The sequence below is a fragment of the Moschus berezovskii genome, chromosome 6, assembly GCF_049115385.1.
Source record: "Moschus berezovskii isolate FMDL1 chromosome 6, NW_MosBer_1.0, whole genome shotgun sequence".
In the NCBI taxonomy this organism is placed as follows: Eukaryota; Metazoa; Chordata; class Mammalia; order Artiodactyla; family Moschidae; genus Moschus; species Moschus berezovskii.
The window spans coordinates 53,321,835-53,346,954 of NC_142465.1; the positions used below are offsets into that span (position 1 = coordinate 53,321,835).

Sequence of the window (25,120 nt, forward strand, 5' to 3'; positions counted from 1 at the left end):
AAATACTACTGAAAATAATCAATGCTAAAAATCTAAAGTGACATTCTATGGATCTGACTTCACATTATTATTTAGCACAACAATGTTTTCCATACAGGTCTATCTATATTACTGTCAGTTCCTATAATAATAAAATAACAACTAATTGTGTATTATAATATGAACTTAAATATCACAACCTTTGTATTGCCTATATTGATTGATGATGGGCAAGTGAAAAATATTTCCACATAACACTTAGGTTAAAATTAATATTATAAATCCTTTAAAAAGAAAAGGAATCATAAATAGGTTGCATAAGACTCTAAATCTTTTGCTTCCTGACAGTTGAAAAGGCCTGCCAATGAGCAAAAAATCCAAAGAGAACAAAAGAAGAGCAAAATCTGCTAGAGTATCCAACAACTAAGAAAACACACACACACACTTTAAAGGCTAAGACCAGATCTCCAGATGACATGCCACTGCCATTTTACTTTGTGATTGGCTTTTATCTCTAAATGATAAACAGTTCCGCTCTTTGGATAAAATCTGTGTTAGATTTAATTATACTATAGAAAAGGAATACTCAAGAAAATTTATTGCCTCAGCATAGAAGAATCTTTAAAATTCCTATTGTCAGTTGATATTCATCCTAATACTTTTATCATAAAAAACATGACATAAAGTATCAGTATTAAGATTTTTTACTTACTTGTATGTTTCCAAATGTTTCATCAAAGGGGTTTTTTACTATCAAGGAAAGAAAAAGAGAGAACTGTTAGTATCATTTAAGAATAAGAATCCCCCTAACCAAGCCCTCAGAAATGCTAAAACGTACTCTGCTAAAACTGAATGTAAACATGCAAACAAAATATAAACAAATTGATGATAACAAAGGTTAGAGAACTAATTTTTCAGACTTGCTATATTTACCATTCTCACTATCATTTTATAGTTTGCTCTATAATAATTAAGAGCAGGTGGTCTATGGGGTCGCACAGAGTCGGACACGACTGAATTGACTTAGCAGCAGCAGCTCTGGTCTCAGACTTGGTTCCAGTCCTAGCTCCAGTGCTTGCTAGCAACGTGACCTTGAACTACTTATCTACTTAGCCACTCTAAGGTGCAGTTTCCTCTTCTATAAGGGAAGGATGTAATGATGCCTACTTTATACAGTTGTTAGAATTAAATGAGATAAATCATATAAAATGCTTGATATAGTGTCAAACACTTAATACATGTTACCTATGATCATTACTATTAATGACTTCATTTTGGCTCCTTAACTTGGTTTCGCTTCAAAATATAAGAGTCAGTTACTACTAGAGGAAATATGCAGGATGCTTTAAAACTGAGTAATTCATTTAGAATTCTTACTTCCAATGATTAAAAAACAAACCTGCCTAGTCCTTGCTAACATCTGGAAAAGTGTCAAGAAACATACACACACATCAAAATAACTAAGAATTAGGTCTCAACATTAAACAACTTATTTCTAATAAATATTATAAAGAAAGGATTGACCATTTTCCATCCAACCTCCCTACATCCATCCTTCCCCAAGAGTCAAACAAGTTTATGGCTGAAAATTATATAGCACTTTTCCAGTTATTATTTAGAATCTCCTCCTTACCCTCTCCTTTAACATTATATGCAAAAGTATTCAAAGCTCTCAGATCCCTGGGTCTCTGTAAGTCAGGACACAACTAGGATGGGCTGAGCCTACAGAGCGGTTCACCCGGCCAGGCTTCCTTTCTGAGGCGCTTTTCTATTTTTATTTGAGAAAACAGGAAGTCTCATAGGAACCAGGAACTACTTGATTCTGAGACAGTTCATGTGTGAGACCAGTTTAAATTAAAAAATACAATTAAAAGAAGGGGGAAAAACGTATCTGCTATCATCTTAAAAGGATTTGATAATGAATTTTCAGACAGCATTTTTCTATAAAGCAATAGGGTTTTCATGCCAAGAAAAATTTTTTAAAAACAAAAGATCAAAAGTACTCAATAGGAAATAGGAAGGAGAATATAACTTAAAGATTAAATAAAATGTTAAGAATCAGGACATGCTTGGACTGAAAAGATCCTTTTTAATACACTAATTTTTATTAATGTAAAATTTGAATAATTTAAAATAAAGCCATATTTAGTTCAATATATTACCAAAAATGCTTTATCAATCTACTTAAATTGGTCAAATGATTCTCAAAAAACAAGTATTTTATCTGCTCTCTATATGGGGTCACAAAGAATCGGACACGACTGAGCAACTGAACTAAACTTATAAGAATAATTCTAAAAAAAATTAAAACATGCAATTCTAAAATATAGGCTTTAATATTTATGAAGAAAATTTAATATTTATGAGAGGACCACTTTTTGACTGTTTATGCATTTGTTTTTCGCAAGATTACTAAATGGAAACTAGCTCTTCAAGTATCTCTATGAAAATATTACTGTAGATTGTGGATGTTCTCCCACTAGATTGCTCTGCTGTGACTTTCTCACAACAAGGGATCACGTGTATTCAGGTCTGTATGCTCAGAGTCAAGCATAGTATTGAACAAACAGTGCTTGAAAAGTGCTGTTTGAGCTGTCTAGGCTAAACCTGCCCTTCTTTACTCAATGTTGTGTGTTAACATAGAAGCAGAAGTGTTAAATTTTGCAGGAAGCTGGAAAAGGCTATGTCTGAGCAACTGGGAAGGGAGATGTATACAATGACAATGAGAAAGCCAAAGAGCAGAACAGTAATTCTGTTGAAAAACACTGCTCTGCCATTTGTTTCTTTCTAGGTTTCGGCCTTTTATCCAACACACTTAGCTAGCTGAGAGTATAACATATCTAAAAGGCCAACAATATACACACCTAATGCTAAAAGAATCAAAATGTTCCCTGACTTCTGTGAAAACTGTCACATACTAAGTTAACAGACAGACCTACTAAATTAACAAACAAAAGTAAACAGTCTTGAGGTTAAGATTAGAAAGGAAACTCCATCTAAAAACAGCAGTTTTAACAAAGCAAAAGCATTTCTACACATCTAACTTTTATTCCCCCAAATCATTTCAGTATTTCTGAAACTACATCAGAACTTTTTCTCTCACCCACATTACCTATGATCATCGATGGATAAAAAACATTCTGTTATCCCGAGTGAAAACATTCCTCCCTCCCCTGCTAATTAGGCCATTGTAGAGAAGAAACTATATTCCAAAGGCAATTTACAGCAAAAAAAAAAAAAATTGTCACCTCACTTTCTAGCCTCTTTTCTAAGGATGGAAACTGAGAGTAAATTATAGTTATTGCTTTGTTGGTGTTGTTTACTTAGTCATGTCCGACTCTTTATGACTCTATGGACTGTAAGTCCATGGGATTTTCCAAGCAAGAATACTGGAGTGAGTTGCTATTTCCTTCTCAAGGGGATTTTCCTGATCCAGGGATCGAACCTGCATCACCTGCATTGTCAGGTGGATTCTTTACCACTCAGCCACTAGGGAAGCCCTCTATCGCTTATCCTAAAAGCAATGATAATAACAAGTTGGTATTTCAAACACTGTCCTCCTATATTCCCTACATCCCAAACAGCGTCTCATTACTGCTTTTTCTCAAATTCTCCTGTTGTGGCCATTTTTCCTTCATTTTTCTTGTTCAGATTATTTCAAATCTCAAATACATCAAACTTTTCTTTATAAATGTCCTTAAAAATTTTGACTTCTCTTCTTCTGACTTCTTCTGACTAGCAAAAATCAAAGTCCTAAAAATGTCTTTAATTATACTACTAGACTCTTCAAAATCATTCAATCATTTCCCATCACATTTTGCTTCAAGGAACTAATTCAAATCTTGTGATACCTTCCTACTTACTTACAAGACATACTGTTGACTCCCCTTCTCTAAACCTTTCTCTCACATAAATTTCAAAAATGTTACTAGTTTTACTGACCCTTTCTAACCAAGTGTAAACTTTTCCATTCTTTTAGGGTGAGATCAAACTAGTCAATCATTATGAATTCTCAAATAAAAAATGGGAAAAATGAATTTATTACAAATGTAGGGTTTTTTTTCAGACATAATGCTATTACACGTTTTTTAGACAGTATAGTGTAAGCATAATCATACGCACTGGGAAACAAAAATTTCCTGTGACTCCACTTATTGCAATCTTCACTTTATTACAGTAAGTCTGGAACCAAACCCACAGTATCTCTGAGGTATGTCTATATTTGCAAAGTACATGTTTAATGTTAACCAAATGAGCTGATGCTTTCCTCAGGAAGGCCCCGTTTTGGTCATTCAATGGCACTAAAGGAAAGAAAAGTCTACAGTGACCAAAGTTCTTTTACAACTCAGAAAGAAAGAAAAAGTTTATTCATTTAATAAGTATTTCTTGTCTAGTTTGCGCCAGGCACTGGAAGTGTGGCTGTGAATTAAAAAAAAAAATGTATCTGCCCTCAAGGAGTCTATATTTTAGAAGGATTAAAAGAGACAATGATGAGCAAATGCACCTTTTACAATACATGTCAAATGGTTCTAAGTGCTTTGGAAATAAAACAGTAGGAATGGCACTTGACATGTGAGGGAACTTCTATACTGTTTTCCCTAATGCCTGTACCAATTTTTACATTCCCACCAACAGGGTACAAGAGTTCCCTTTTCTCCTCTTTCCTCAGATTGCACTGGAGTAGAAGAAACCTGAGAGAGCTGAGGGAACAAGCCACATGAATACCTGAAGGAAGACGTTTACAGACAGAAAGAAGTCCACAGGCTGTGAAGTGGTAGCATGTCAGTCATATTACTCCTGGAAATAGAGCTGTGTGGATGAGAGAGCAAATAGCAAGAAATGAAGTCAAAGATTATTTCAGGGAATTAATAGGTAAGATAATGTAAGATTTTGAAGATTTTTTTATCTATTAATCTGAGCAAGAAATCTCAGAGAATAGGAAGCATGCTACCTGGCTTACCCTTTAAAAGAAAGACACATGTAATAAGTGACAGGTCACTCTCTCGAAATAATACATTCAGGGTACTTTCCTCCTGCTTCCTCTACATCAGCACAGACAGTTTCAGTCAGCCCCAACATTCAGTTCAGTTCAGTTCAGTCGCTCAGTCGTGTCCGACTCTCCGCGACCCCATGAATCACAGCACGCCAGGCCTCCCTGTCCATCACCAACTCCCGGAGTACACTCAAACTCATGTCCACAGAGTCGGTGATGCCATCCAGCCATCTCATTCTCCGTCGTCCCCTTCTCCTCCCGCCCCCAACCTTTCCCAGCATCAGAGTCTTTTCCAGTGAGTCAACTCGTCTCATGAGGTGGCCAAAGTATTGGAGTTTCAGCTTTAGCATCAGTCCCTCCAATGAACATCCAGGATTGATCTCCTTTAGAATGGACTGGTTGGATCTCCTTGCAGTATAAGGGACTCTCAAGAGTCTTCTCCAACACCACAGTTCAAAAGCATCGATTCTTCGGCGATCAGCTTTCTTCACAGTCCAACTCTCACATCCATACATGACCACGGGAAAAACCATTGCCTTGACTAGACGGACCTTGGTCGGCAAAGTAATGTCTCTGCTTTTTAATATACTATCAAGGTTGGTCATAACTTTCCTGCCAAGGAGCAAGCGTCTTTTAATTTCATGGCTGCAATCAGCATCTGCAGTGATTTTGGAGCCCAAAAAAACAAAGTCTGACACTGTTTCCACTGTTTTTCCATCTATTTCCCATGAAGTGATGGGACCAGATGCCATGATCTTTGTTTTCTGAATGTTGAGCTTCAAGCCAACCTTTTCACTCTCCTCTTTCACTTTCATCAAGAGGCTTTTGAGTTCCTCTTCACTTTCTGCCATAAGGGTAGTGTCATCTGCATATCTGAGGTTATTGATATTTCTCCCAGCAATCTTGATTCCAGCTTGTGCTTCTTCCAGCCCAGCGTTCCTCATGATGCACTCTGCATATAAGTTAAATAAGCAAGGTGACAATATACAACCTTGACGCACTCCTTTTCCTATTTGGAACCAGTCTGTTGTTCCATGACCGGTTCTAACTGTTGCTTCCTGACCTGCATACAGGTTTCTCAAGAGGCAGGTCAGGTGGTCTGGGATTCCCATCTCTTTCAGAATGTTCCACAGTTTATTGTGATCCACACAGTCAAAGGCTTTGGCATAGTCAATGAAGCAGAAATAGATGTTTTTCTGGAACTCTCTTGCTTTCTCCATGATCCAGCGGATGTTGGCAATTTGATCTCTGGTGCCTCTGCCTTTTCTAAAACCTGCTTGAACATCTGGGAGTTCACGGTTTACATACTGCTGAAGCCTGGCTTGGAGAATTTTGAGCATGACTTGACTAGCGTGTGAGATGAGTGCAATTGTGCGGTAGTTTGAGCATTCTTTGGCATTGCCTTTCTTTGGGATTGGAATGAAGACTTATTCTGCTCTAAATAGTTGAAACTACTATTACCAGCCATATAAAAATATTCTGCCAGGAAGAACTGAATAGACATTTTTCTAAAGACGACATACAAATGGCCAAGAGGTATATGAAACGGTGCTCAACATCATTAACCATTAGGGAATTGGAAATCAAAGCCACAGTGAGATATCACCTCATACCTGTTAAAATGGTTATCCTTAAAAAGACGAGGTAAATTTGGTGAGGATGGGGAGAAAAGTGAAGCTTTATACACTGTTGGTGGGAATGTATAAATTGGTACAGTCACTATGGAAAACAGTATAGAAGCTCCTCAAAAAATTAAAAACAGAACTACCATATGAAATCTCACTATGAGGTATACATCCAAAAGAAATGAAAACATGATCTCAAAGAGAGATCTGCACCCCTATATTCATCACAGTATTATTTATAATAGCCGAGATATTGGAACATCCTGTCATTGGGTGAATGGATAAAGATGATCTAGTACATACATACAAAAGGAGTATTATTCAGTCATGAAAAAGAAGGAAATCCTGCCATCTGCAATAACATAGATGGACCTTAAGGGCATTGTGCTAAGTTGAAATAATTCAGATGGAGAGAGACAAATACAGTATGATATCACTTATCTGTGGAATCTAAAAAAGCCAAACTCAGAGAAACAGAGAGCAGAGTGGTGGTTACCAGGAGATGGGCAGTGGGGGTAATGGGGGAAATATGGATCAAAGGGTAAACTTCCAGTTGCAAGATTGGCAAATTCTGGGAATTTAATGTTCAGCACGGTGATTATAGCTAACAACACTGTTAAAAACTTGCAGGCTGCTAAGAGCAATAGATATTAAATGTTCTCACCACAAAAAAAGAAATGATACCATTCTGTGACAGGTTGGAAGTGGTGGCTAATGCTAAGGTGGTAATAATTTTGCAATATATAAATTTACCAAATTGACATACTTGCACATCTTAAACTTACACAACATTGTATGTCAATTTTATCTGAGTAAAGGTGTAAAAAAATTTCTGCCAGAAAGACTCTGATCCTTTTTATCCTTCTGATCCTCTTAATGTTTTTTTCTTCTCCTTCATTCTGTCTTTAAGATCCAGTTTGCAGCTCTCCCACAGTCATGAAGGATGCCTAACAACTGCAGTTTATCAGGACCTTCCTCTTCTCAGAACTTCCACATATTTACTTTCAGTATCCCTCAGTTCAGTTCAGTTCAGTTCAGTCGCTCAGTCGTGTCTGACTCTCCGCGACCCCATGAATCACAGCACGCCAGGCCTCCCTGTCCATCACCAACTCCCGGAGTACACTCAAACTCATGTCCACAGAGTCGGTGATGCCATCCAGCCATCTCATTCTCCGTCGTCCCCTTCTCCTCCCGCCCCCAACCTTTCCCAGCATCAGAGTCTTTTCCAGTGAGTCAACTCGTCGCATGAGGTGGCCAAAGTATTGGAGTTTCAGCTTTAGCATCAGTCCTTCCAATGAACATCCAGGATTGATCTCCTTTAGAATGGACTGGTTGGATCTCCTTGCAGTATAAGGGACTCTCAAGAGTCTTCTCCAACACCACAGTTCTATCTTATAATTTAACTATCAGTTTTTTGTTTTCTCCACCAACAAGACTGCAAAATCTCTACCCGTCTTGCAGATACTGTGTACTAATACATGTCAAAAGAACAGAAGCCTGAAGGCATAGTGCAGCCTCCTACAACAGCTTCCCTAATGCCAGAGAAGTACTACAATCCTGCTCACTCCACAAGATTCTCCTTTGAATAAAAAGGAAGTAATATTTCTTAAATTCTTGATATGTTCCAGGAATACTGATGCCATGCTTTTAGGAAGTAGCTTATTTCTCATTATACCACTATTTTACAGCAGGTATTACCCCTATTTTGTGGACAGAGAAACTGATGCATGATTAGGTTAAATTGCTTCCTTCAGGTAAATGCTGTTTAAAGATCTGAGATCCAAACCTAAGTCTGACTCCAAAGCCTACTTTCTTTTCAGAAAAGGCAACTACAGAAAAGAAAATATTTGTTCTAGTCAGTTTACAGAAAACATTCTTCTCTAGAACTTTCAGATTTGGAATCATTAAACTTTAATCTCCTTATTTAATGCATGAAAATTGCCTAAAATGGGGATAAGGAGGAAAAGACACTGCTTTAGGGAAAATACACAGATGTCACTTAAGATGATAAAAACTCTTCAAAACCAAGTTCTCTAAACTGTAGTCTAGGAAAAGATTTTCCATGATATATCAAAACATAAAGTATCCGACAACTACCATGCGCAGCACTGACCATTCCCCTTCTCTCTGCTGCCGCAGCACTTTGTTCTCAAGGCTGCTATAAAACTTACCATGAGGCATCTGCTTTAAAAAAAAAATAATTTTCTGATTTAGAACCATACCACATCTAAATAATATTTTGGCTTCATCTTCTAATCTAAGATACTCACAAACATATCAAGTGCCTACTAGGTGCCAGGCATTATGCTTGTTGCAGCAGATTAAAAAATGAAAATATATATATAAGCTCTGTCCTCAAGAAGTTCAGTCTGGAGGTCAGTAACTCTGCAGACATGCTCTTTCAAAGGTAAAGGCAGTCTCTTGTAATTCTAAAACTCTGACCTTAAGGCTAGGTTTTTAGTTTTTGGAAACTTCAAGTCATCTAGACAATTAAATTCAGCTGCTTAAATGACCAATTATCTCTCTGAGTTGTACCTAGTTATAAACAGACATTCAAATTCTCAAATCCCATCTTCTAGCGTTAACAGTTTAAACAGAGCATATTTATATGTGAAGGAGTAGGGGGTGGGTGGGAGGGAAAATGTTTCCAACAGCTGCAGAACACTGCACCTGTGTGGCAAGCACTTCTGCATTTCACTGCCAGCCAGACTGATCTAAAAATGGACATGGTGAACAAGGCAGTACATTCTTTTGCAACACAGCACTGTTGCCCATTTGTTCTCTGAGAGTTCACCTATTGTTTCACAGCTCTATTAAATATATGGTCATTTTAAAGCTCAGGAACAGCTCATTTCAAGTGTACTTAGTAAATTACTGTGAATATTGAGATTAAATCTGCAATCAAAACAGGCAGAATAATATGGACAAGAACTGTCTACTATAAAATATGCCTAAGGCAAACTCTTGTACCACCGTGTTCTACTCATAAATAACCTTTCCATATTAAGCCTACCTATCTATCTGGATTTACAGAGGTACAGACCTAGATTGGGATAATCAGTGAAAGAGACGAGACGGGGAAAAACACAGATGCTTCTCCACTTTTCATATACTATAAGACTTCCAACTTTTCACTTGCCCTATTCTGAGAGGCAACGATCCTGTGCTACTTCCAAATAAGTTTTCTTAAAGAATAAGAAATGTACACAGTGACTCTATAAAATAAAAAGGGCTTTAAATGTGATTATCAAAGTACCAAGAATATAATGAAAACTGAAATAATGTATTCAGAGAAATAAAAGGTCAAAGTCATCATTAAATTGGCAATAGTCTTATAATTTGATTCCCACTCTTTACCCCTATATGCTAAGAATCATTATGGTGTCTTTCAAACTTATGGTCATTTGAAAGTCTCACATTTGCTCACCATAAAAATGAAGACTCCTTTTGAAAAAAACTGACAACAGACTATAAAATTTTTCTTAAAATTTTATTTAATCTTCATCCAATGTTAATCTAGTGTTAGTCCTGCAGTCGTCTCTTGACTCTTTGGGACCCCATGGACTGGAGCCCACCAGGCTCCTCTGGTGGGAGGAATCTGGTGGGATTCTCCAGACAAGAATACTGGAGTGGGTGGGCATTTCCTTCTCTAGTCATCTAAGCACTGATTTTACATTATAATTGTAACTCAAGTTTGGGATCTCTGTAACAGAACTGTAAGAAAGACTTTTAACTATAGACCATTCAACAAGTATTAGTGGGGCATATTTTATACACCATGCTATGAAAACATGTTGCTTACAGAGTAGTGAAGATAAATGAGTATCTAAGATATAACAAATACTTTAGAATTTAGTATAGAGTGCTTTAAGAATTCAGGAAGGGACAAATAATTTCTATGTAAAGTACACCCGAGGTTTCAAAATAAACCAAAAGTAATAAAATGGAATTAACTACTACAAAATGCAACATTCAGTTCAGTTCAGTCGCTCAGTCACATCCGACTCTCTGCGACCCCATGAATCACAGCACACCAGGCCTCCGTGTCCATCACCAACTCCCGGAGTTCACTCAAACTCATGTCCACAGAGTAGGTGATGCCATCCAGCCATCTCATTCTCTGTCGTCCCCTTCTCCTCCCGCCCTCAACCTTTCTCAGCATCAGAGTCTTTTAATGTACCTCAAAAAGATCATGCTGAGTGAAAAAGCCTCACAAAAGAGTATTCTATGAATCCACTTATATGAAGTTTTAGAATAAGCAAAATAAATCTATGGTAAAAACAAAAGAACAGTGACAGTGTACTGACAGGGCAGGAGGAAGAAGAGGTGAAGGTAATGTTCTATATCTGCAGGGGCTTACGTTACATGGCTAGATGTGTTCCTTGAAACTCATCTGATGGTACATTAAAGATTTGTGCATTTGACTACATGCAAATTTTACCTAAAAAGAACCTCACTCTTAATTACTAACATTCATGAAGTATGTAAGGGTGGAATATTCTAATATCTTCAATTTACTTAGACATATTTTTTAAAAAGAATGGTGGATGGATAGAATGATGAATAAGATACATAGTAAAGCAAATACAGAAAATGTAAACTGTAGAATCTACAGTGCTCACAGCACAATCTTTCAACCATGTTTCATAATAAAATACTAGGGGAGGAAAAGTATAAAAAACAAAACAATAAGTATTTGTTAATGGTGGTTGTTGTTTGGTTGTTGTTCAGTCGCTAAGTCACGTCCAGCTCTTTCAAAACCTTGTGGACTGTAGCCCACCAGGCTCCTCTGTCCATGGGATTCTCCAGGCAAGAATATTGGTAGGCATTTCCTTCTCCAGGAGATCTTCCCATACCAAAGATCGAACACTCATCTTCTGCACTGGCAGGCAGATTCTTTATCACTGAGTGACCAGGGAAGCCCCATTCATTAATGGTGCTAAAATCCTACCATAGAACTGGTAAAAGACCACTTCAATTCCTAGATACATTAGGTTAAAACCCCAATTATAACAGCCACAGCTTATTGTACAAAACAAATTTTTTTCTTCCCTCCAAGTTAGTCTAAATTCTTAACAAATTGAAAACTGAAAAGTTCCTCTTATGCAAGAAGCTAGAAGAGTTACTGGAATGTAAGAGTATTTCTGTTTTGTTTCAGAAAGACCTGACTACTATAGTCTTATTTTTAAAAATTGATATAATTTACATTTACAGATAAGATTTTATCCTATTTTACTAAAATAGTGTGATAAACTTTGCATATAGGGAAGTAGCAAAATGTAGGAGTTTGTGTCTAGTAACTTGTAAGAAGTAAATGTTTACAAATATTCAAAACTATTTTCTAATACATTTAATCTCCTGAGCTGGAGGTAGTTCATCTACCAATGATTTTATAAAACTGGCTTCATTTACCTAAAATAATTATAAATTAGAAAATTAGATCACTAGCACATCAAAATATTACACATTCCTTCTAAAAATTAATTCTGATATTTTAATAGAGTATCCATAACTAAAGAATATCTCTGAGTTCCTGATTACTGAATCTGACTAGCAAATAAAATTGAAGTTCCCACTCAAAAAATGTTTAATCTAAAAGAAGACTCAGACTTACAGAACATACCAACAACTTATTCTAAAATAAAATACAAACATATGAATTTTTCCCTACCCCAACATCTGGTCTCAGAGGTTCAAAATCAAAGAGAAACGATCAGGCTACTGCCACCATCTAGTTCTGTCAGCGAAAGACGCTTCTGTAGTTTACCCAATGTTGGGAAGAAAGGCCATATAAGAACACATTCAAATAAAGACATTATATCTAATTATGGAACTTTATCTTACTACACTGCTTAAGGTCCAAAAGTTTTGAGTGACCTACTTTTTCAGTACTTTCAAAGTCTCTTCTTGAAAACTATTTTGCATATATGCCAGTTAAAGAATTATGCTACTGCATGGTGACAAACGAACAGAAAAATAAAAGTCAACCTACAAAGGTTAGAAACAAACCTATAAATAATAGCAAGCATCTGTGCAACAGATATCTTGGCACCCAAAGGAATTTATGTTAATGCAATACTGTAATTTATTAAACATGGTGACAGCTCACTGTATTAAGAGATTTTAAACATTAACTGTTATACACTAGAGACTGGCTATAACACTTCCTCAAGGTTTACGTTGCCAAGAATACAAAAGAAACTGTATTATCAAGAGGCTGTTCTAAAAGAATACTGCTAAAAGAGAATTTAGAAATCCAAAAGGAATCTGTGATACACTGTACAACCCATCTCCAGCACAATGCAATAAAACAATATGCATTTCCCATACAATTAAATTCATGAGATTTTCCTTCTACTTGGGGAAACAGTAGAAACAGTGTCAGACTTTATTTTGGGGGGCTCCAAAATCACTGCGGATGCTGACTGCAGCCATGAAATTAAAAGACGCTTACTCCTTGGAAGGAAAGTTACGTCCAACCTAGATAGTATATTAAAAAGCAGAGATATTACTTTGCCAACCAAAGTCCGCCTAGTCAAGGCTATGGTTTTTCCAGTGGTCAGGTATGAATGTGAGAGTTGGACTGTGAAGAAAGCTGATCGCCGAAGAATTGATGCTTTTGAACTGTGGTGCTGGAGAAGACTCTTGAGAGTCCCTTGGACTGCAAGGAGATCCAACCAGTCTATTCTAAAGGAGATCAGTCCTGGGTATTCATTGGAAGAACTGATGCTGAAGTTGAAGCTCCAATACTTTGGCCACCTCATGAAAAGAGCTGACTCACTGGAAAAGAGTCTGATGCTGGGAGAGACTGGGGGCAGGAGGAGAAGGGGACGACAGAGGATGAGATGGCTGGATGGCATCACCGACTCGATGGACATGAGTTTGCGTGAACTCCGGGAGCTGGTGATGGACAGGGAGGCCTGGCGTGCTGTGATTCATGGGGTCTCAAAGAGTTGGACACGACTGAGCGACTGAACTGTGGGTTTCCCTCGTGACTCAGTACAGAATCTGCCTGCAATGCGGGAGACCCAGGTTCGATCTCTGGGTTGGGAAGATCCTCTGGAGAAGGAAATGGCAACCCATGCCAGTATTCCTGCCTGGAGAATCCCATGGACAGAGGAGCCTGCTGGTGTTGCAGAGTCCATGGTGTTGCAGAGTCAGACACTGAGCGACTAACACTTTCCTTCTACTTAGTAACATTCTCAGTCACAATGCATGGTTAGTTTTGAGCAGCAAGTAGAGATTATTCAAATAGGAAAGCTGGAGATAGAAAAGTTGCAGTGCAATGAGAAAGTGAATAAAACTGAAAAAAAACAAAAAATAGTTCTTATTCCATGCATTAAACAGAGACAAGGGAAAGGGGCATTATATGCAAAGACAAAGCACAGAGATGACCAAAACTAACATATAAACTGAATTTGGAGCTAACAGAAAAAAAAAACCCTCAACACCATCTTTATGAACAATGTGCTCAAACGTTACATCTTGCCTTTTAGCTCCGGAAGAAAGCAGATGAAATTGAAGTCATTTGGCAAACAGAGGAATTTAAATACGTCATCATTAGGTCAAAAAAAAAGAAAAACATTCAATAAAAGAAAATGTAAGCAGTTTTGACGTGGTAAAATAGTCTAAGTAAGAAACTTTTTTGTTGGTAAAAATATATGAAACCTTAAGAGTAAAACTCAAGCTTGAACACAATGAACAAAAAGTACAACATTTGCTGGAATCATCAGATTTTCACCTAATGTCTACTTTTAACTCCTACTTGTAGTAGAGAGAGAATACAAATAAATACGCGTGAACATGAACAACCACTTAGACAAAAAAGTAAAGCATACAATTCCCAATAACCAATCTACCCTGATACAGTCAAAACACATGTGCTCTAGACAAAGCCCGAGATGGGAGAGATGACACTGCCATTCCCTCAGCTGCTCTCAGTCTCCATGTGGTTCTCATAACTAGGAATACTTCAAGCACTGAGTATGATTTTAATGTTTAAAGATGTACTATGGACCTTAGAGCTCCACCAAGTACTAAAACAGTTCATTCTTACACTGGATGAAAAAAACAAAAAACACAAAACTGGCCTTTTAGAGAAACCACATAGCAGCCTCTAGATCTAGAGGACTTTTCAACGGCATTTCTGAACACACTTAAATTTTGCTAATTTATGCTCTGACTTCAAAAAACCTAACTTCATAGGGCTACCATATACTAGAGCTGAAAATTCAAACTTGTCAGTAACAAAACAATTTTTCTGAACCAAGTAAGTAAAACTAATGCTCTCATACTCAGTAAACATTTCAAGGTATCTTAAAATTCCCAAATTATGACCAATTTTAAGCTTCAGTTCAGTTCAGTCGCTCAGTTGTGTCCGACTCTCCGCGACCCCATGAATCACAGCACGCCAGGTCTCCCTGTCCATCACCAACGCCCGGAGTTCACTTAAACTCATGTCCACAGAGTCGGTGATGCCATCCAGCCATCTCATTCTCTGTCGTCCCCTTCTCCTCCCGCCCCCAACTTTTCCCAGCATCAGAGTCTTTTCCAGTGAGTCAACTCGTCGCATGAGATGGCCAAAGTATTGGAGTTTCAGTTTTAGCATCAGTCCTTCCAATGAACACCCAGAATTGATCTCCTTGCAGTCCAAGGGACTCTCAAGAGTCTTCTCCAGCACCACAGTTCAAAAGCATCAATCCTTCAGCGATCAGCTTTCTTCACAGTGCAACTCTCACATCCATACATGACCACTGGAAAAACCATAGCCTTGACTAGACAGACCTTTTTTTTTTTTTTTTTTAATTTTTTTAAAATTTTAAGCTTACTTCCCCACATACTATCTCTTGTTTGTTAAATTCTCTTCAACGAATATTTTTGAGCAATCAAAAAACCAGATGCTAAGGAATACAAAGACGAAAACTCATAGTACCTTCCTCAGAACAGCTTACAGTGCAGTGATTCTCATCTGGAGGGTCAGAGACCCTTGAGAAATTGCCAAAATCTATAGACCTTATCCCGAGAAAAATGAATACACATTCAAAACTTGCATCTAATTTCAAGGAGTTTACCTGGAGTCCACTTACGGCTTAAGGTTCAGAGACCACAGAGGGTTAAGAACTCCTGGTCTAGTAGAATATAAAACTTTTGGGGGAGGGGGAGCTGGTGAAGATAGTTTCAAATGAAATCCAGGTAGACAGTACTGTACAAGGACAAATATCACATGCCGGAAGTCAGATTCTCTGAAATCTTGGTTCCACTACTTACTAACTTTAGACAAGTTTCTTAACCTCCCTAAGCCTCAGTTTCCTAATCTAAAGGGAATGATACCACCACCTGGCTCTCAGGATTGTTTTAAGAAGTAAGTGAAATAACTGCACGCAGTACAGACCCAGAGTACCTTGACCGGAATTGATTCCTAAAGTTTTTACAGTCCAAATCCACAGACACCCTGAGTAAACCTCCAGTTTAAGACTCTTGAGAGATGAACTAAAACACCTTCTCCCAAATCCCACTGTCCAAAGCAGACAGTGACTTCTAAAAGTCCTTTAAACTCTAAGGTGATTGTATAAGACAAAAATGTTGACTTTTTTCATCTGCTTTTATTCATTCAGTGGAAACTTCCTTCCCTTAGAATCAAAATTTATTAACAAAAATAGGCCCCCTCCCCAAAAAAGTATGGCAACAAATCTGTAATAAACTGGTAGAAAAAAAGTCTTATAAATTAAAGCACAAGATTACATATATATTTACATTCATGTTATATCTGTTCTCGGAGAAGGCAACGGCAATCCACTCCAGTACTCTTGCCTAGAAAATCCCATGGACGGAGGAGCCTGGTAGGCTGCAGTCCATGCGGTCGCTACGAGTCAGACATGACTGAGCGACTTCACTTTCCCTTTTCACTTTCACACATTGGAGAGGGAAATGGCAACCCACTCCAGTGTTCTTGCCTGGAGAATCCCAGGGACGGGGGAGCCTGATGGGCTGCCGTCTATGGGGTCACACAGAGTCGGACACGACTGAAGTGACTTAGCAGCAGCATATCTGTTCTAGTTAGCGAACTGACTCGCCAGAATTTTGATTTACTATTTTAAGCTGTTTCTCAACCCCTGCAAATGTATACTCTACAAGCTTTAATCTTGCTTTAAAACATCAAAATCCATATCACCATGTATTTACAAAATCCATTACAAAATTACCAAAAAAGAATTTTAAAGAAAGGAGGTATTTGCTTAAAATAAATAAAATTAAATAAGCAATCTAAATCAACCCCCTCTCCACAAAAAAAAGAGAGACATTACTTTGCCAACAAAGGTCCATCTAGTCAAAGCTATGGTTTTTCCAGTAGTCACAAATGGATGTGAGAGCTGAACCATAAAGAAAGCTGAGAGCTGAAGAACTGATTCTTTCGAACTGTGGTGTTGGAGAAGACTGTTGAGAGTCCCTTGGACTGCAAGGAGATCCAACCAGTCCATTCTAAAGAAAATCAATCCTGACTGAATATTCATTGGAAGGACTGATGCTGAAGCTGAAGCTCCAATACTTTGGCCACCTGAAGTGAAGAACTGACCCATTGGAAAAGACCCTGCTGCTGGGAAAGACTGAAGGCAGGAAGAGAAGGGGACGATACAGGATGAGATGGTTGGATAGCATCACCAATTCAATGGACACGAGTTTGAGCAAGCTCTGGGAGCTACTGATGGACAGGGAAGCCTGGTGTGCTGCAGTCCATGGGGTCGCAGGCAATGAGTCAGACACGACCAAGTGACTGAATTGACTGAAACAAACCCAACAGAATGTTGTACCACTATTTTTTAAAATGTATGTGGACTGATATTCTGCCTACAATAAAATTTAGGCAATGACCTAAATCATTCTATTTCTCTCATTTTCTAGCTCAAATATTACAGAATTTTCTTATAAAGGCACCAAATATTTTCAAAGTAATTGGGTGGTATTCTTTTTCCTTCTTGGGTGATACAATATTAATATAATTTATATCTTTAATATATTAATTTCAACCTATTAAAATTTTTAAATTCAAATTACAGGATTTCTTTGGTGGCACAGTGGATGAGAGTCCACCTACCAGTGCAGGGGGACACAGGGGTTTGATCCCTGGTCTGGGAGGATTCCACATGCCGAGGAGCAACTAAGTCCATGCACAACTACTGAGCCTGTGCTCTAGAGCCTGCTGCTGCTGTTGCTAAGTCACTTCAGTTGTGTCCGACTCTGTGTGACCCCATCCTGGGAGGTGCCAACTACTGAGCCTATGTGCCGCAACTACTAAAGCATGCATGCTCTAGAGCCAGTGCTCTGCAACGAGAAGGCATTGCAATGAGAAGCCCATGCGCCGCAATTAAGACCAGTCCCCACCTGTCGCAACTAGAGAAAACCCACACAAAGCAATGCAGTGCAGCCAAAAATAATTTTTTAATCTAAAATTACAAATTAAAATTTTATAATTTAAATAAAAATTTCCTCAAGTAATGCTTACTTCTGAAATCATGTCATTTAGATGAATGAAAAATAACTCTTCACACTGAAAGGCAGTGAGGTAAAATGAAAAAGAAAAATCTCTGGAGCAAGGAATACTCGCTCCAAAATTTATGACTTGGGACCCTCGGCAAGTCACCCTCTTTGAGACTCTATCTAGCAAATTAACATAAAATGGGATGGTTTGTGACTATGCTTAGCAATGTGGGGAGAAAAGAGATTAATAAATCTTAGCTTTTTCATTTTTTTCCCAATCCTAGCACAAAATTTAAAAAAATAGCACTCAGTTTACAAAATAACAATACACTACTACTCCATTCCTCACTTGTCTCTGCCCTGGAGCTACTGGGAAGAAATGACGGTCCTCAGAAACTCTTTAAGTTAGAAAGAGACAAAACAGAAGACCCCCAAGGCAAGGCTTTCTGCCCAAAACCTCCTTACCTGAATTTTATATACTAAATGACCAAAATTTCACTAATCAGAGACAGAATTTGGGTTAATAAAGATCTTCTATTTAAAGCAGAATCACCTCTGAGAAGATTAAAGGGATTTTACCAGCTGAAGGTTGGCAAGCCAGTCATTCATTCAAATATTAAAACTGATTTCCCATTATTCACTATGGTTGCCTTGAAAACAGATTCTAAAATATAACTAGTGTATATCATTTCCTTACAGCATGTTTTAAGCAATGTTTCTTTACAAGTAAAAGTATTTCATTTACATCATGATGTTCAGATCCCCAAGGTAGTATTTTTAGTATTCACACACTAAGAAAATATGACAAAATTCTATCATGAATATGTAATTTTTTATATTCTAATCATGGTAGTATTGATACACAGTTAAAAATAAGAGCACAATATGAGAAGGGAAAATCATCTGTTAGGTCATGTGACAATACCTTCTAATGAGTGGTGTTCCCAAATGTTCTCAGCCCATTAAGTTGAGAACTACTGACCTAACTTCTAACTGAAAAATGGAGGCAACCCAACTACAACACATATAAGAACGAAGGATGATTTAGAGAAACAGGATTAAGTTCTGATTCCATACTGGCTCAATTCTCACTGAAGATCATCACATTATCAAGTTTTATCAAAATCATATTTTTATTATCAGAATTCTATAATACTGTGAATTAATTCAATCAAATGAATTTCTCTTACCAATCAGCTGAAAGTAGATGAACTCAGAAAATCAGACTTGCAATTTGTTAAAAGGGAAAGAGGGAACGTGAGAGAAATGCAATATAGTAAAATAGGGGGTGAGTTTTCGATTCATACTGCCACAGTTCAACCAACAACCTAACTCCTTAACTCCTTTCTCAGACCTGCAATCTCGGACTAAGTGATTAGCCTAGTCTTCCATTACAAATTCTTCATTTGTCAAAATATGTAAACAAACTGCTTAAGATTTAAATGCTTAAGTGCAAACATTTATGTTTATACTTGGCACCCAACAATTGGACCTACTATTTATTACAGGGTATTATGCTACGTGAAATCAGTCAAAGACAAATCCTGTATGATCTCACTTGTATGTGGAATCTAAAAAAACAAACACACAAAACTTATATGACACTGAACAGATTGGTGGCAGCCAGAGGCGGAGGGTAGGGCGGTGGGGGAAATGGGTGAAGGTGGTCAAAAGGTACAAATTTCCAGTTATAAGTCCTGGGGATGTCATGGACAGTGTGGTGACTATAGTTAATAATACTGCACTGTATACTGAAAGCTGCTAAGATAGTAACTCCTAAAAGTTCTCATCACAAGAAAAAAATTGTAACTATATATGGTAATGGATGTTAACTAAACTTAGTGATTATCACTTCACAAAACATACATACATCAAATCATTATGTACTAATAGCATACCTTAAACTAATACACTAAGTCAATTATATCTTAATTTAAAGAAAAAAAAGAAAAAAATCTGAAATACTGACCCCTTAGATGTTTAACCAAGATCATAGCAGAATAGCAAGAAGCTTAGGCCAGTATAAGAACAGGAATTAAGAGACAGAAAAGAAAACACAAAAAACCAAAAATAAACTTGCTGTCTCCTAATGCAACTCCCATGGAACATGCCAATATTCTAAGGACCTAAAACTTATACCAATACTGAAGGAAAGTTATGACCAACCTAGGCAGTATATTAAAAAGCAGAGACATTACTTTGCCAACAAAGGTCCGTCTGGTCAAGGCTATGGTTTTTCCAGTGGTCATGTAAGGATGTGAGAGTTGGACTGTGAAGAAAGCTGAGTGCCGAAGAATTGATGCTTTTGAACTGTGGTGTTGGAGAAGACTCTTGAGAGTCCCTTGGACTGCAAGGAGATCCAACTAGTCCATCCTAAAGGAGATCAGTCCTGGGTGTTCAATGGATGGACTGATGTTGAAGCTTAAGCTCCAATACTTTGGCCACCTGATGAAAAGAGCTGACTCATTTGAAAAGACCCTGATGCTGGGAAAGATTGAAGGCAGGGGGAGAAGTGGACGACAGAGGATGAGGTGGTTGGACGGCATCACCAACTCAATGGACATGGGTTTGGGCAGATTCCAGCAGTTGGTCATGGACAGGCAGGCCCGGCGAGCTGCAATTCATGGGGTTGCAAAGAATAGGACACGACTGAGCAACTGAACTGATACCCATGCTAAAACAGGATATATACTTTTTATGTACAATATTATATAGTTGATGTACAATATTATATAAGTTACAAGTATACAATATAGTAATTCACAATTTATACTCCATTTATAGTTATTATAAAACACTGGCTATATTCCCTGTGTTGTACAATATATCGTTGTAGCTTATTTTATACATAACAGTTTGTACCTCTTAATCCCTTACCTCTATGTTGCTCCTCTCCCCTTCTCTCTCTCTAGCTCTCCCAAGGTACCATTAATTTGCTCACTGTATTTGTGAGACTGTTTCTTTCTTCTTATATTCACTAGTTTGTTGTATTTTTTTTAGATTCCAAATATAAGTGATATCATAGAATTCCCTTTCTCTGACTTATTTCACTTAGCATAATACCCTCCAAGTCCATTCATGTTGGTGCAAAAGGCAAAACTCGGTTGCTTTTTTTATGCCTGAGTAGTATTCCATTGTGTGTGTGCGTATCTGTGTATACACACATCTTTACCCACTCATCTGTCATGGACACTTAGGCTGCGTATCTTGGCAACTGTAAATAAAGCTGCTATGAACACTGGAGTGCATGTACCTTTGTGAATTAGTTTTGTAAAACAATATGGTTTTAAATAACTTTTTATGGACTAGCCTGGGAACTTAAAACAGTGTAGTTAGACATGTTTCAAGTTTAAACAACTATTTTACACATGATACGGAAGACAACCATTTAAAAATCATAGACTGTCCATTTTTCCTTCTAGAAGCAAACAACTTGTCTTTATGAGCAAACATTAGGCATTTAAATTCATTAAATGTTAAGTGTAAATTCACTATAAAATAACACCATGCAAAAGAACTGAGTTGTTTTATAAATCAAAGAGCGTGATGAATAAGACCACTCCTTATCTTTCTCAGTTTAGTTTAAGGTCAAGTTCAGTTTAGTTTAAGTTCAAGAAGCAACAGTTAGAACAGATATGGAACAACAGACTGGTTCCAAACTGGGAAAGGAGTACAGCAAGGCTGTATTCTGTCACCCTGCTTTAACTTATATGCAGAGTGCATCATGCAAAATGCCAGGCTGGATGAAGCACAAGCTGGAATCAACATTACTGGGAGAAATATCAATAACCTCAAATATGCAGATAACACCACACTTATGGCAGAAAGCAAAGAAGAACTAAAGAGCCTCTTGATGAAAGTGAAACAGGAGTGTGGAAAAAGCTGGCTTAAAACTCAACATTCAGTAAACTAAGATCATGGCATCTGGTCCCATCACTTCATGGCAAATAGGTATGGAAACAATGACAAACTTTATTTTCTTGGGCTCCAAAATCAATGCATATGGTGACTGAAGCCATGAAACTAAAAGATGCTTGCTCCTTGGAAGAAAAGTTATGAAAAACCTAGACATCATATTAAAAAGCAGAGACATTACTTTGCCATTAAAAGTCCACCTAGTCAAAGCTACGGTTTTTCCAGTAGTTATGTACGGAAGTGAGAATTGGACCATAAAGAAAGCTGAGTGCCTAAGAATTGGTGCTTTTGAACTGTGGTGTTGGAAAAGACTCTTGAGATTCCCTTGGACTTCAAGGAGATCCAACTTCAAGGATTTCCATCCTAAAGGAAATCAGTCCTGAACAGTCATTGGAAGGACTGATGATGAAGCTGAAACTCCAATACTTTGGCCGTCTGACGTGAAGAACTGACTCACTGGAAAAGACCCTGAATGCTGGGAAAGATTGAAGGCAGTAGGAGAAGGGACAACACAGGATGAGACAGCTGGATGGCATCACCGACTCGATGGACATGAGTTTGAGCAAGCTTCGTGAGTTGTTGATGGACAGAAAAGCCTGGCATGCTGCAGTCCATGGGGTCTCAGAGTTGGACACGACTGAACTGATGACCGAAATCTTTCTCAAAGTAAAGTACTTCTAAAACCTATAATTTTTTTTTTACCACAACAAAAGTTTTATTAGTTATTTCTATTTTCATTTTTCTCAACAGTAGCTGACTTTTTCCTTATCTCCCAAAACAGTCATGTGCCAGAAACAAAATGTCATTCTTTCCTCCCACATGTCTAGTTTGAAGAGCTACACAAAGCAGTTTACAACAGGAAATGGTGAAAAGAATATAAAGAATGTTTCCCATAAGAAATATAAGGAAGAATTTAGGGGATACCTCTTCTATTTTAGGTTAAACTAAAATGCTCTGTATTTATACTTTAAAAATAAGGATTAATTAAATCAAGTCACTGCAGTGAATCAGAAATGACTGAGCAGTGGAAGAACTGAATCTCACTCACCAACCTGCCTTCAGTTCAGTTCAGTTGCTCAGTCGTATCCGACTCTTTGCGACCCAATGAAGCACAGCAGTGATTACGCTTTACAACAGTGCAATACAGTGAAAAGGACAAGGATTTTAGGGTCACACTTGGTTTTAAATCCCTGCTGTCCTACTTGTTTGATCTTAAACTTTAAATTAATATCTCCTATACCTTATTGTATTTACAAAATGAGACAGCAAAACCTACATCATGAAGTTATTATAAAGTGAAAATATTATAGAGAACACAATGCAAGGCACATCGTAAGATTCAAAAATTAGCAGCTGTTCAGTTCAGTTCACTCAGTCGTGTTCGACTCTTTGCGACCCCATGAATCACAGCACGCCAGGCCTCCCTGTCCATCACCAATTCCCGGAGTTCACTCAAACTTATGTCCATCGAGTCAGTGATGCCATCCAGCCATCTCATTCTCTGTCGTCCCCTTCTCCTCCCACCCCCAATCCCTCCCAGCATCAGAGTCTTTTCCAGTGAGTCAACTCTTCGCATGAGGTGGCCAAAGTATTGGAGTTTCAGCTTTAGCATCAGTCCTTCCAGTGCTGTTAGATCTTATTAAACCAACAATATAACTCCATAACTCAGGGCGGTCTAGACCTGTGCTATTCTACAGAGTAGCCACTAGCTACCTGTGCCACTGACCACTTGAAATTTAGCTAGTCTGAACTGAGACAGTCTGTGAGTATAAAATCGGCTATAAGTACCATACATTCTTATATAGAAAGAATGCAAAATATCTCAATAATTTTTAAACTGATTACATTGAAATGATAATATTCTAGATTACCAGATTAAGTAAACCTGTCTTACATCTTAATGTTGCTACTAGAAAAACTAAAATTACATATATGGCTTATACTACGTTTCTATGAGACAGTTCTGGTCTAAAACCATATCTCTGATACAATTTCAAATGCAAAATGGGATGAAAATTTCATTATGTTCTACCTATGAACTAATAGGAGACTAAAGATCCTAATGCACTTTAAATTCCTTATTAAATCAGCATGATATTATCAAATTCATTTTATTATTTTATACCCCCCAATCTCTTGATTACTTCTTGTTCAATCTACTGCCTATTCATAGGGGCACACCTCATCTTCCCACTTTAGCAGTAACAGTATTCATGGTATCCTATCTTACAAACTAGCTGAAGAACAGCATCTGACAGGCCATTCTTCTCTACCAGCTGCAAGTACTGTCTGTTCTTCAGATAACGTTAACAGAGGCTTACTCTAAGACCCATCTATATTTCTAAGAGACGTTTTCACTACTATATTTTGGATTAAAGCAATGTATCCCATCTTTCCTATCAGCAACTCTAACTTCGAATGGTCAAGGAGGCTAAAATCTAGTTTCAAACCGTGTTTCATAACCTATTAAATTAATATAACTGTAAAGGTAAGAAGGGGCTTCCCTGGTGGCAGAAAGATAAGAGGAACTAAAGAGCCTCTTGATGAGGATGAAAGAGGAGAGTGAAAAAGCTGGCTTAAAACTCAACATTCAAAAAACAAGATCATAACATCCAGTCCAACCACTTCACGGCAAATAGATGGGGAAAAAGTGGAAACAGTGACAGATTTTATTTTCTTGGGCTCCAAAATCACCGCGGACAGTTGCCTGTTCCTTGGAAGAAATGCTGTGACCAACCTAGACAGCATATTAAAAAGCAGAGACATCACTTTGCGAAAAAGGTACCTATATTCAAAATTATGTTTTTACCAGTAGTCATTTATGGATTTGAGAGTTGATGCTTTCGAACTGTGATGTTGGAGAAGGCTCATGAGAGTCCCCTGGACAGCAAGGAGATCAAACCAGTTAATCCTAAAGGAAATCAACCCCGAATATTCACTGGAAGGACTGATGCTAAAGCTCCAATACTTTGGTTACTTGATGCGAAGAGCTGACTCATTGGAAAAGACCCTGATGTTTGGAAAGACTGAAGGCAAAAGGAGAAGAGGGCGACAGAATGAGATGGTTGGATAGCATCAATGACTCAATGGACATAAGTTTGAGCAAACTTTGGGAGACAGTGAAGGACAGGGA

General features: G+C 37.7%; 1 protein-coding gene across 1 annotated transcript in view; it reads right to left on the bottom strand.

The window, feature by feature from the left end:
* Positions 1-25,120, bottom strand: part of LEMD3 (LEM domain containing 3) — a 71,238-nt gene that overhangs the window by 33,211 nt on the left and 12,907 nt on the right. Inside the window, exon 2 of the mRNA XM_055394125.2 lies at positions 692-729. Within this exon, the coding sequence (XP_055250100.1) occupies positions 692-729 (38 nt within the window). The remainder of the gene's footprint in view (positions 1-691; positions 730-25,120) is intronic.